The sequence below is a fragment of the Mastacembelus armatus genome, chromosome 8 (assembly GCF_900324485.2).
Source record: "Mastacembelus armatus chromosome 8, fMasArm1.2, whole genome shotgun sequence".
Taxonomy (NCBI): domain Eukaryota; kingdom Metazoa; phylum Chordata; class Actinopteri; order Synbranchiformes; family Mastacembelidae; genus Mastacembelus; species Mastacembelus armatus.
In genome coordinates this window covers 2891678-2906111 of record NC_046640.1, presented here as the reverse complement: position 1 = coordinate 2906111, position 14434 = coordinate 2891678, and the positions used below count along the sequence as shown (strand labels likewise).

The 14434-nt window shown below is 38.6% G+C and overlaps 1 protein-coding gene across 2 annotated transcripts in view; it reads right to left on the bottom strand.

The window, feature by feature from the left end:
* The window catches only part of smg1 (SMG1 nonsense mediated mRNA decay associated PI3K related kinase), a 104930-nt gene that overhangs the window by 73921 nt on the left and 16575 nt on the right, over window positions 1–14434 (bottom strand). For both annotated transcript variants that reach the window (XM_026325613.1, XM_026325610.1), the window contains exons 8-15: window positions 13768–13840; window positions 12687–12784; window positions 11893–12066; window positions 10598–10819; window positions 10091–10192; window positions 9337–9627; window positions 8300–8430; window positions 2236–2397 (exon numbers count right to left, since the gene is read on the bottom strand). In XM_026325613.1, the coding sequence (XP_026181398.1) occupies window positions 2236–2397; window positions 8300–8430; window positions 9337–9627; window positions 10091–10192; window positions 10598–10819; window positions 11893–12066; window positions 12687–12784; window positions 13768–13840 (1253 nt within the window). The remainder of the gene's footprint in view (window positions 1–2235; window positions 2398–8299; window positions 8431–9336; window positions 9628–10090; window positions 10193–10597; window positions 10820–11892; window positions 12067–12686; window positions 12785–13767; window positions 13841–14434) is intronic.

Here is a 14434-nt window from a genome sequence, read left to right as displayed (position 1 = left end):
CTCAAGATATGACATTAAGGCCACAAGAGAAGACTTTGGATGTTGAAGTAAAAATCACTGGATGATGTTTAACTTTGTCTAAAATATGCTGTAACCAAATAAAGTCATTTTAATGGGAGTACACCTTGCCTGTTTGTAATTTGTTATATTTCTTTTTGAGCTGTTGTGTTCTTAGACTTCTAATTTCATTTGTGTGAAGAATGCAGACATTTTTTTTTCTTCACTGCAATGGTGAATTGTATCTGAGCTCCCTTGATGATGGCTTTTTATAGTCCTTGTGCAAATGGTTAACTAACAGTTAACTCAGGTGAGTTGGTTTAACTAACTGATCAGCTGTTCTGGAAGTGAAAACTCAAGTTTTCCCATCTCAGATTTCATTAACTCAAGAGTTCAGGTTAAAGCTTAACGTTTTGTTAAACCTGTTCTGTGTTGCCTTTTTTTTTCCCCACCAGCACTGTCAATGTTTAATGTCTGTGGTAATTATTTGTTTTATTAGCTTCAGCATTTGTCTATACTTGTGACTGTAATACAAACAGGTCAGAATTTGACTAATTCCTGTTTCCAAAAGGTTCACAAACTTTTTTTCCATGCAAAAATATTACATTAAAACTTCTTTTAAAAAAAAAAACATGCAACAGTGATAAAAAGGAGTAGAGGTTGACATATGGGTTTTCCTGTTGCAGATTTTTAGAAATCAGGCCAGTCAATGGCAATTTTTATTTTTTTTTTTGTTGGGTTAATTTTTTTTTTTTTACTAGGTATTATCATTTTCTGTCTAAAGGTCAGGGGATAATCTAAATCAGCAACATTTATACTGTGCCTCATGCTGACCCCATCCTGCCCTCTCCCTCTCTATCCTCCTCTCTGTGTGCTCGCAACCAAATAAACATCCACTCACAGAATCTACAATCTAATAGGAAAGCCATGCTCAGTAATGTGTATCAGTTAATACTAGGGGTGCTCCAGTCAGGGTTTTTGGGGCCCATCACTGAAATCAGTACTGCCGATACCGATCACACAGTGTCTATTTGAAATTGAAGCTTGCTTAACACTGTACATTAAGCATAATTAAATTAAGAGTTTAGAGACATATACATCATAATTTGGCAAATAAAAGAGTTGTCAGTATATGCAACATTAGACTGTATAGAGACTCAACTTAGTTGCACAATTAATGTACCTTCCTGTAGAAAAATAGACAAATCTGTAAAATAAAACAGCAATATGTGCATAATCTGCGATCTAAAGTCCATCTTTAGTCAACTTCAACAAAATAGCTTCCTCGTCTTGCTTTAGAATAAAATCTAAATATGTTTAAGCGGCTGGTGGTCCCAACATATGAATCCCATTATTTTTTTCATTTATTTCCATTTGTTTCTTGCTGCCTTTCTTATAGGCCTCTACTCGCTGCAAAGTCTCTTGACAGCTGAGGGAGAGCTGACTTTGGCTTGCTTGCAGCGCGCTCCCTCCATCCCTTTTCACAAGCTACCATGGTATAATCGTCATATTCCTTCATGTGGCTAAACTTCAAATGTCTTGTATTTAAATTTCTTGCCTTCTCTCCTCCACGGGGGATAACCTTTGAACAGACCGTGCACACTTGAAATTATACTGTAATTGTCCAACACATGGAAAACTTCCAAACTATGGGTTTTGCATCATATGATCGGCTCTTTTGGTCGGCTGAAATGACTGATTCCAATAGTATGCAAATCAGCCAATGCCGATCAGGTCGCCGATTGATCAGAGCACCCCTACTTAGTACATTGCCAGGCAAGTGCGCAGCTAATTCTCCTAATAATAATATCGACCAGTTCATCCCAATGTTTACAGTCAGAACAGTCAGCAGCTGCAGTTGCTAAGATTAAATTATCAACTTATTTCACTCACTTTTTAACTTTTCAACCACATTGCTTTTATGTGCATGGCAGATTACAACCACTCTGGGTTGCCCAAAAATGTATCTGCTTGTCGATTGACTTCATATACTCCGCCATCAGCTGATGGCAATTATGTTAAAAATGGCAAAGTGGCTCTAAAAAGGAGGGTTAAAGCAAAGACAACTAATTTAACTGTACCTCAGTATCGCCGTTGTTTTGCTGAAAATTACTTAATTTCCATGAATGAGACATACACATTACAGAAAAATTCAAATGAAACTAAGGTACTGTGGCTTAGACAGAAATAATCAGTGTGTGTTCCAGTTTGTGAGAGTCAAACGGGGAAAGAAAGAACCTGGCCTCAGGGTGGAGGTGCTCCTTTGCCAGCAGACCTCCCAGAAGGCTTAGAAGAGTGCTGAAATGTTTCTTCGTTGCTGTGGTCACTGTGCTGATGACAGCACCATCAAACAGGGATGGAGATGACGAGGACAGGCTGGATGAGATAAAATGATCATGTCTGGAAAAAAAACGAAGAGCAGTGATACAAAACCAGTTAGGAATAATTACAGTGCTGCAATAGATTCAACATGTTAATTTTTCTTAGAGCATGTACTTAAATTCTGACTTTGAATGTGACCCAATCAAAACCTAGGAAGAACTGACATGTCACAGAAAAAAAAAATTATGGTTTCTTCTTTCTCTGTTAAAATAATCCATATAAAAAATATAAATTGTAAAGAAGGGTCTGAAGTTAATCTGCTGTATTTCAGGCGACAGTCTTTTTAAATATTTAAAAAAAAGAAAAAAAAAGATTGGTCCTGATATCAATATGATAGCAACCGGCTGAAGATATCTGCACATGCAGTACACACATAGTACACACCTTTATTATGATGACAAATCAGAATGATCTTTTAATGTCTAAATTAACAGGTTTACATAAATATCACAATCTTGACAGGTGCAACATGACAAAAAAAAAAAAGTTTATAAACTCATTTCAAATAATTTCTACATTTGTGGTCAAGAAGAGGACTGAGGTAATACATTAATTACAGCAGTGTTAGAACAAGATGTGCACCCTTGTCTGTGTTGGTCAGATGTCATACAAGCAAACAGCTGATTCCATAAATGAAATGTCCTATCATGTCTAAAAGTTGTAACTAAACATTAACATAGATCTGATTGTCTGATTGACAACAATGAGCCATCACTTTCAGCAATTTCATGTGCAAACAAGGTCTGCATTATTCTGTTACCATTAGGGATGGGTACTGAATTCCATTAGTAAATGAGCAACAGTGCTAAATTACTAAAATTGCAGACTCTATAAAGCCCCAATATTATCGGTTCTGCTATTGGAGAAATTACATTACATTTTATCCCACCAGCTCTATTGCTGATTAATATGTATATCTAATATTTGCTTTTCCCCAATTCAGAAGACAGATCTGTCTTGGAGTCTGAGATACAGAGACACAAACAAACTGTTACAGCCTGGATGGGCTAGGGGGTGGTGAGTAGCAAAGTAAAGAGAAAACACTTGAAGTTACATTTTAACAATGAAATTAAAACCTCTACACATGGCAACACAAACTTCTACTGCAGGACACTACTGTACTAGAAATAAGTGTTTTGAAAAGATGTGTAAACATCTGTCACTATGTGAAAACCCGGAGAAAAGTGGTGGACCACTCTATTGAGAGCAGTAGGAGACTACTTAAATAAGGGTGCTGGTGGAAAAGTGAAGATGTGATTGGTGGGCTAGTTCAAGGACCACAACAACGGTCGGCTGGAGGGTGGGGATCTCAGATGGAGCGGCAGCTGTTTATTCAGTGACCCCTACGCTCCAACAGTGATGACGATGATCACATGAAATCCAACACAGGCAATAACCTGAACATATACACAAGCACACAAACAAACCATCTCCCTTATCCCAGATGAGACAAGAGAAAAAGCCCAGTAGCCGTAAGAATACATGCACATGACTTATCTGCAATATGTGCTGTTATACTTTACTACAGTTGATGCTGGCTGTGCTTCTTGCAACAAATCTTTTGCATGTAAGGGAAAAACATCTAGTGGAAGTCCATCAAATGCCGAAAAAAAGTTTGTTTTTTTTTGTCTGCCAGGCTCACAGTTCATCTTTGTCCAGGCATGTATGCTGGAGTATGTACACTAAGTTAACCAGGAAGTTTTAGAGCACTTCATGCTGACCAGCTTGGTATCCCTGTGTTTGATTGCCCAGCAAACTGACCTGACCTAAACCCCAGAGAGAATCTATGGCATACTGTGAAGAAGAAGATGCAAGACACCAGACCCAACAACGCAGAAGAGTTGAAGGCCACTATCAGAACAACCTGGGTTTCTATAACACCTCAGCAGTGCCACAGACTGATCGCCTCTGTCACGCTGCATTGCTGCAGTAATTCATGCAAATGGAACCCCCGACCAAGTACATGTTTATACTTATTAGTAGTCCAACATTTCTGTGTTTAAACCTACCATAGAACAAGTCCGCCAGATACAGTGGGTACGGAAAGTATTCAGACCCCTTTAAATTTTTCACTTTGTGTCATTGCAGCCATTTGCCAAAATCAAAAAAGTTAATTTTATTTCTCATTAATGTACACTCAGCACCCCATCTTGACAGAAAAAAACAGAAATGTAGACATTTTTGCAAATTTATTAAAAAAGAAAAACTGAAATATCACATGGTCATAAGTATTCAGACCCTGTGCTCAGTATTGAGTAGAAGCACCCTTTTGAGCTAGTACAGCCATGAGTCTTCTTGGGAATGATGCAACAAGTTTTTCACACCTGGATTTGGGGATCCTCTGCCATTCTTCCTTGCAGATCCTCTCCAGTTCTGTCACGTTGGATGGTGAACGTTGGTGGACAGCCATTTTCAGGTCTCTCCAGAGATGCTCAATTGGGTTTAGGTCAGGGCTCTGGCTGGGCCAGTTAAGAACGGTCACAGAGTTGTTCCGAAGCCACTCCTTTGTTATTTTAGCTGTGTGCTTAGGGTCATTGTCCTGTTGAAAGGTGAACCTTCGGGCCAGTCTGAGGTCCTGAGCACTCTGGAAGAGGTTTTCTTCCACGATATCTCTGTACTTGGCCGCATTCATCTTTCCTTCAATTGCAACCAGTCGTCCTGTCCCTGCAGCTGAAAAACACCCCCACAACATGATGCTCCCATCACCATGTTTCACTGTAGGGATTGTATTGGACAGGGGATGAGCAGTGCCTGGTTTTCTCCACACATACCGCTTAGAATTAACGCCAAAAAGTTCAATCTTGGTCTCATCAGACCAGAGAATCTTATTTCTCATGGTCTGGGAGTCCTTCATGTGTTTTTTGGCAAACTCTATGCAGGCTTTCATGTGTCTTGCACTGAGGAGAGGCTTCCGTCGCGCCACTCTGCCATAAAGCCCCGACTGGTGGAGGGCTGCAGTGATAGTTGACTTTGTGGAACTTTCTCCCATCTCCCTACTACATCTCTGGAGCTCAGCCACAGTGATCTTTGGGTTCTTCTTTACCTCTCTCACCAAGGCTCTTCTCCCATGATTGCTCAGTTTGGCTGGACGGCCAGGTCTAGGAAGAGTTCTGGTCGTCCCAAACTTTTTCCATTGAGGATTATGGAGGCCACTGTGCTCTTAGGAACCTTGAGTGCTGCAGAAATTCTTTTGTAACCTTGGCCAGATCTGTGCCTTGCCACAATTCTGTCTCTGAGCTCCTTGGGCAGTTCCTTCGACCTCATGATTCTCATTTGCTCTGACATGCACTGTGAACTGTAAGGTCTTATATAGACAGGTGTGTGCCTTTCCTAATCAAGTCCAATCAGTTTAATTAAACACAGCTGGACTCCAATGAAGGAGCAGAACCATCTCAAGGAGGATCAGAAGAAATGGACAGCATGTGACTTAAATATGAGTGTCACTGCAAAGGGTCTGAATACTTATGACCATGTGATATTTCAGTTTTTCTTTTTTTAATAAATTTGCAAAAATTTCTACATTTCTGGTTTTTTCTGTCAAGATGGGGTGCTGAGTGTACATTAATGAGAAATAAAATGAACTTTTTTGATTTTGGCAAATGGCTGCAATGACACAAAGAGTGAAAAATTTAAAGGGGTCTGAATACTTTCCGTACCCACTGTATATGTTTACATTTTTACATGCTGTAGTGCCATTTTTTGGAGCATATTAATTGGCCATACATCAACACAACATGTATTTCCCAAATTTTAATAATATGTATCTAATAAGTCCATACTAACTAAATAAATTAACAATTATCTAAATACAGAAATGTCATAGCTCCCTCAAAATTGTAAATATGAAAGTTGCACAAAGTCCTTTCAAACCGCAGAAACTGTGTTTTGAGTGTGTCCATAACTTAAAACAAAAATAAAATGCATATTGTGTACAATGTGCAAAAAGACATCAAACTACAGCACAGGAATACAGTATCTCACAGAAGTGAGTACCCCCCTCACATTTTTGTAAATAATTTATATCTTTTCATGTGACAACACTGAAGAAATGACACTTTGCTACAAACGGGTGTACTCACTTTTGTTGCCAGCGGTTTAGACATTAATGGCTGTGTTGAGTTATTTTGAGGGGACAGCAAATTTACACTGTTATACAAGCTGTACACTCACTACTTTACATTGTAGCAAAGTGTCATTTCTTCAGTGTTGTCACATGAAAAGATATAAAATTATTTACAAAAATGTGTGGGGTGTACTCACTTCTGTGAGATACTGTAACTATACACAGAAAGGCATAATTTGAAAAAAATCAACATGTACATGTCTGGTGTGCGTGGACCGTGTGTGTCTATGTTTTTGTGAAACAGCAAAATACAGAGTGCGAGAGCATTGCCAGCGCAAATGCCTGCGAGAAAAGTGTTTACCGTGGAAAACCTCCCAGAAAAAGACATCACTTCCTGTTGTCACGGGTAGTGACCACATGATAGTTCATGCTCACAATGTGATCGTGTATTCCAACGTAAGAAGTTCTGTGACCAGACCTGTGGTCTGGATTATAATGATTTCATAGTGTGCGCTTTTTACTGGATTTCTCCAAACTCAGAGTAAACTGCACTCTGGGACATGTTGAATGTGTGATTATATAAGTGTAAGTCCTCTGGTTTTATATGCAAAAAGAATTGCAATTCTACAGGCATTTAAAAATAGATATGCAAATAGGAGCACGGGCACTCCTGTTTTTAAAAGGTTAAAATCTTTTTTTTTTTTTTTTTTTTTAATTGGTCTTAAGAAATACTGAATTTTTCGTTTTCATTAGCAGCAAGTTATAATAATCAAAATTAATAGAAAACACTTGAAAGATATCAATCTGTGTGTAATGACTATATATGAGTTTCACTTTTTGAATTGAATTACTTAAATAAAACAACTATATATTCTGATTTATTTGAGAGTGTGTGCGCGCGTGTGTGTGTGTGTGTGTGTGTGTGGCTGTCAAAATTAACGCGTTAACACAAACTCATTTTAATGGCACTAATTTTATTAACACGCGATTAACGCAGGGCACATTTCGACCCGTGGCCTAGCCCGTACTAGGAGAAGTGAAAAATGCAGCCATGGACAGTAAAGAGTGCAGCAGCAAACAGAAATGGAGAAAGAAAGGGGTCTTCTAAATGGTAAATTCATTTACAAATTGTCTGCAGATACTTCGCAACTCCTGCCACATCCATACCTTGTGAAAGATTGTTTTCACTGTCAAGGCCTGTTGTTCAGAAAAAGTGAGCTGTCCTGTCATCTGAAAGTGTAAACAGGCTTGTCTGTTTGACCAACTGGCTCAGTGCAAAGAAAGAAATAATGGGAACTTGTGTTTTTTCTATGTTCTTTTTTTTCTCCATGTGATTAACAGACATAAGTTCTTTGAAAAACATACATCATATTTGAAACATGTCTGTGTTATTTATGCTTCTTTATAAACATACATTTGCATAAAGCATCCATGGTTGTCTATGCCCATGTTGATTAGAGTTTAAAAAACTTTAAAAGTATTAATTTTAAGTCCATTTAGCACAGATAAAAATGTGTGATTAATCACAAGTTAACGCATGGGGGGCTGCTGGTGGTGTAGCAGTAGTACGCCAGTCCATATACACAGGGGACACCTGTTCTACCTCTGAGTCGGCTGTCATATAACCTGCATGTTTTCCCTTGCGCTCTAATTTCCTGTCTCTCTCCAATGTCCTATCAAATAAAGGCAAAAACTGCCCAAATAATAAAAAAAAAGTAATATATAATTATCTACAAGGTTTTCAATGAGAAAAGAGAAAGAATGAGAAAGAACAAATGGAATGAAGAAAAGGACTAAGGGCACCTAGTATATTAAGTGTGAAGAGGTGCTGTAGTGGTCAACAGGTGTGTGTATTACCTGGTGCAGTGAGAGTAGAGGGTGTAGAGTACAGCATACTGGATGGCAGGGTAATAGACAGCCAATTCAGAATGGACCAGCATCAGATTATGACTGAGAAGGGCGAAGACCGTAGGAGACAGTGCCCACATCTAAACAGATAAAATATATTTTCAACATGAACACATGACAAAAATCATCACAATATCAAAAAGTAGTAGTTTTCTGATGAACAGCTCCTTAACAGCTTCCTGTAGTAGTTCATAAATAGCTATAGGCTAGCTTTTGCCTTTAGTGGTTGATGTTCTGCAGAGCGTTCAACTGTGTGGCCTTTTTAAAATCAATTGCATCACTACATGTACACGTGGTGATTCTCAACATTCTATGTGAGGAACAAAAAGATAAACTTGAAAGCTTAGAGGGCTCTAAAAAGAGAAGCTACACTTAATTACACAGCAGCAGGAGTTGGAAAAATATGGTTATGGTGCTACAATAAGTGGCACCATAACCACTTATTTAGATCTTTTAGTCAGAGCAGGAGAAAGATTTATATAAGATATTAGCAGCAATACAAAGTCAAGCTAAAGACTGACAAAGAGAAGGAAAGATTAAAGAACAAAGTCCTTGGTGGGTATTTTAGGTCCACAACTTGTATGTCTTCATTAGGTACAGAGTTACTGTTCAAAACATTTAGAAACATAGTATCACTGACAGACTGTAGCTGCTTAAATCAGTATATGACACACACTTACTCTGGTAATCAAGGATCTTAAGTTGTAAGCCCATAACTTTATATTTTGTTACCATTTACACAAAGTGTTCTGAACACCATAAACTAGTACACACTGGTATACTAACTGTCTTCCATCAATTGCCAGGGCGTTTGCTCCAGCACTAACTGCTCACTGGCTAACTGCAGTAGAGCTGCAACAACCAATCAATAACTTTTTTTTTCATTAAAATACCCAAAGTTGTATCAATGGCACTATGGACAGTACAAAATAACTTTAAATAACTTTAGATAGAGTGAGTGAGAACAGAAAAGTGTAGTGTCTCACCCCAATGAGAGAGTTCTTTGTATTGCCGATGGTGGTGAGGGTGCTGAGGTTGAAGATCAGGGTAAACTGGGCCTTCTCTGGCAGCAGGTTAAGGGAGGTGAAAGCAGGGTGCTGTATGGTGGGGCAGGGGTTGTCGGTCACCAGCTCTCTACCAGTAGGCTGCAGAGTTACGGTCAAACTGGACAGGGCACATGCCATCTCACCCAATACCATTTTATAAGCTGTCTCCAGTGTTGGAATATTTTTAAGGCCCAACAGTGCCTGGTACACACTGTGAACAGTTGACACCACCTGTAGAGTGCATACACAAACACATTTGAAGACAGAGCATTCTTTTATCTATTACCTGTCTCATGTAATAACCATATCAATCTAAACAACAGAAAAAAAAATATATATATATACATATTATTTGTGAAAAATGCCACATGAAGCGGCACAGAGCTAATGAGCTGGCTGATGAGCCAGATTCATGTTTATTAGAGCACTGTATTTGATTGGTTTATGTTCACTCTTAAAAAAAGAGTGAACATTGTTAAAGGAGTACATTAACCCTTGTGGTGTTGGGATCACAGTCTTCATGGCCAGATTGTCTAGGTATTAAGAGTTTCAGCCACATACCTGTATGTGTATTTGTAGGTATTTGCTACAGAGAGGACCAACCAAGTCTTGCATGCAGCTACATGAACCTATATTTCACCTTACTATACTCTCCCAAAAGCAGCGTTAGGTAAAGCAACCCATATCCACACACCTCTTTCTCTTGATGGAAGCGCAGCTTCAGTAGCTGGGAGTCTGGTGCCAACAATTTCTCAACAAAGAACACAGGCAACTTTGTGTTTATCTGGTCCACAATCTGAAAGTAAATGCAGAGTCAACAATAACTAACAAATTGTTTTGGGAAAAAAAAATTCTAACAAACTAAAGTTCATTCACAACATGTTTGAAGTTACACGCTTACAAAATGAGTGAAAATCAAATCAAAATTCTGATCAAACTACACTGTGCTATAGATTGTCAGAAGGAATAATAATAAAAAAATAAGTAAACAGCCCTAGATAAAGTCTATATGGATGTGTAATTATAAGCATAACAAAAAGAAGGGACATCCTATGTAGAAAATCTCAGCATAAGGTCTATTACATTAAGTTCCTCAGGGTTTAGCTGCTCCACTGCTATTGATGACTGTAAGGACTGATTTGGACCAGTGAGGTTTGTTGTTTCAAGTTAAACAAACTGCAACTCTAAAAATTAACTATACCAGAGTGAGAAGGCTGAGTACTGCCAAACTGCAGTCCATGCCACAGGCCTGGCAGCAGTCCAGCTGATCTAGGCCATAGGCTAGGACAGCTTCCATTAACTGACCACGGGGCTCCACACTGGCCAGCAACACACCCACACACTCATTCCCTGCTGTGAGAACTGCCTCAGAAAACTGAACCTGCTTTGCTGTGGTCACACATGTCAGAACCCGATTCAGAATCTTAGGAAAACAAAGAACAGAGAATTAATTATTTTAACACAAAAAGTAAAATGAAATGAACTTACCTTTAGTAAGGCATATTTCACACACTACAAACAAAAGGCAATAGGGTAGAATTTAACTATCCCCTAACTTAGATTGCTCAGCTCATTTGATCACTATTTCATAAGTGCAAAACAAACTGTTTTCTATTCATCCATTATCTACCACTTATCCTTCAAAGAAGGATTTAAGTAATACCAGAACTTCTCATTGATAAGCATATATAGCCTACTAAACCCATCAGCATACTGATTAATTAGTCCAAGAGTATTTAAGTCAAAGTCCTCAGATTTCACAGTTTAAAATACAATAAATTTAATTCTATATCCTCTGCTGCTGTGAAAACTGACAATGCTGTGTAAAATGAGTTTCATGGCTAATTGAATATTTCTCCAACAGGTGATTAAGTAAGTGCTTCTACTGTCACAGTACAAAAATTTTCACACACTTCAATATTTTCATGCTTATGAGCCAAAAATAAATCTACTGTGCATTCAGGAGGTAATGTTTGAAGCGAAACTCAGGGGCTGTTCACATGTTCTATCCTGTGCATGCTTTACTTTACAGCGCACTCAACAGAGAGTGATGCCGTCACGCCACATTGCTCCCGTTTCATTTCCACATGCTATCTATGCAGTAGTTAGATAAAACAATCTCAATTGTTCAAAACTCTAGATTATGTGACAAGAACCAAGTAATCAGTTTCACCGTAACATTTGATTCTGTTTTCTTTGTGCTTGAACTATGAGGTGTATCCAAACATGCTGTTTTTTTTGGTTTTTTTTCCTCTTGCCCATGAACAAATGAAGCAGCAGCGCTACTGCAGGGGATTTACAGTGTTCAAAATCCATTTATATCCTGCAACTTCATGGTCATGCAGTGGCGGCTCATGGTTGCTCAGCAACAGCAGACACTATGCTCCTGAGTCTTTTCGAAAGAAGGAGTAAGTGTTTAGTGGTGTTTTAGACATGACATGTCAGCCCTTTACATTGCTCAACCTTCAGTCAGTGTACCCTAGATGAGGCTCTTACATCTGTGATATAGACTTCAGTGATGGGAGGTCCTCTGAAGGGGCTGAATCTCTCGCCAATGCTGCGGACCACTGTACTGAAAACCCTCAGCAGAGCTGCCAGCTTGGGCAAAGACACTGAGGGAGGAGGGATGTCTTCATCTAGCATCTCACCTGACCCCACATGGCTCAAATCCTAAATAGAACACAGATTCAATTCAAATCATTAAAAAAAAAAGAAAAAAAAAAAAAAAGACATACTACTGTATTTTCTGGACTACTGGACTGTAAGTCACACTTCTTTTTATTGCTTGGCTTATGCTGCGACTTATACAGCAAAGTGATTTTTATATGTGTATATTTACAGTAATTTTGAGTAGTCACAAGTGTTAGATGGCATTCTTGAATCAATTGAAGTTAATACACCGCAGAACAAGTAATGTTTATGTTCACGCTAAACTAATTCCTAGTGTAACAAGTGAAAATGCCACCCAAAACATAAAGCTACAATGCAGACTGAAACAGTGATTTATATGGGGGTGGGTATATACCTTATACTCTGGTGTGACTTATAGCCTGGAAAATTTGGTATATTTTTCTTTCTGAGAAGACAGCATAGTTTTCAACCTTTCTAAAAGATCTTCAGGTGTTTATAGTATTAATTACATAATTTCTTTTTCTAGCCTATAAAATAGATTTTAATACACCTGTAAACACTGTTTTTTGATACTTGAGCCTAACTGGTATTAGAGCATGGCTGAAGAGAAGTTCAGTGTGGACTTGAGCACATGCTTTTAAATTCCAGAATAACTTCACCTCTGCATATGCCTCCATATCCTCCAAGAACTGTCCCAGTAAAGTGGTGGAGAAAGTCAGGTCTGCCACCCAGAATTGCTCCAGACTCTGTAACCAACCTATATATACAGAGAGAGCAGAGTGGCCACAGTATGAGCATCATTATGATAGTACACCTTGTCTACACAGCATGTCAGCAGAGGAGACATAGAAGGTATTCCAAAAATAACACAGCTGTGCAGGTCTTCTGTGTTTTGGCAGCACTTAAGAGGCCAACACGCAATCACAAGATGTGTAAAACCAGAGAAAATCCTTAAAGCTTTAAACACACCTGTATAATAAACAAGCATATTTAAACCACCAATAGAGCATGAGTCTGACAGCTGAAAAATATGTGTAAAGAGCACTAAATGCAATGTTTACTTCCGTCCATTAGTCAAGACACGTCAGGGCAAACACAAACATCAATAACGATATTTTAAAAGGATATATCATGTAAAGCTGACTTTTTAGTCATTTTTGGTACATGCGGGTCTCCAGTGTCTGTAGGCAAATACAAAATGTAAGAAAACATAGCTCCTACCTTTTTTACTTTTTCCTTCTGTGAAGAAACCTGTGCTGAAACGCTCAGTTAAGAGCTGAGCAAGGAACAGCTGCCCAGAAATTCAACACCACAGCAGAAATGTTCCAACAGAAATCCCAAAAGTTCTACGTTTGTGCTAACCATATGTAGTAAGTGTTTTTGTTTTTTTTAAACTGCCTGCTTGTCAAGTTAGCATGTGAATTCAAGCATGTGTCAGGAGATACAGTCTGGCTAACTGCAGCTTGTATTACATGAGAAGAATAAATCTCTGCCCAAAACCCTTGAGGAACAGTCAGAATGTACCAAAGAATTTGACCAGTGATTTTTTAGTAATGCCAGAAAGCATTCAGCTGGAAAGGTAAAAGACATATTTTGATGACCTCAGAGAGCTATGTGAAACATGTTACAATGCCATATAATATGTGGCCTTTAAGTTTGTAATGAGAATACTAGACAGCTTTTAGTGGGGAGATTTATGGTATGTGATATATGACATGTGCCATTAAAACTCCAACTGACCTGAGACTTGCTGAGTTAGCGACTGCTTCTGTGTGTGGTCAATGTGCCAGCCCACTAAGATGTCCACAGTGTCCTGTTGAAGCAGGAAACAAGGACATGGAACTTGCATTAGCCCAGTTCTGATAGTCCAGACAATCGCAAATTTGTTGTTATTCAGGGTCAGTGTTTCAGCAAACTCAATTTAAAATAAAATAACATGTGCAATATACTATGTAGAAGTGCTCAGTCCCCGTTCTAATCTCAGTAGAAATACAGCAACGCATGATGTTTTTTTTTTTTTTTGGGATCCCTTTTAGCCACAGCAAAGCTGCTGCTATTCTTCCTGGGGTCCACTTTTCAGTACTACAGATGTCAAGCATACAGTCAAGACAACACTGGAGTGGCTGTGGGACAAGTCTTGGACTGTCTGTGTGTCACAGCCAAACCATAGAGACCTGAAGATTGCAGTCAGTCATTGGATGCTTCCCATTCAGGCTGACAAAGCCCCACCCCGTAATTAGAGGTTCTTGATTGTTGACTGATGCAAAAAGGTGTCTTAATACTTTATGCAGTCACTGTGTACCTTATATAGTGCTCTTTGTAAACCAATGCTATACTCAAAGATGAGACTTGAAAAATGAATACAGTATACATTATTATATTTCAAAGTAATGTACTAATGTCTAAT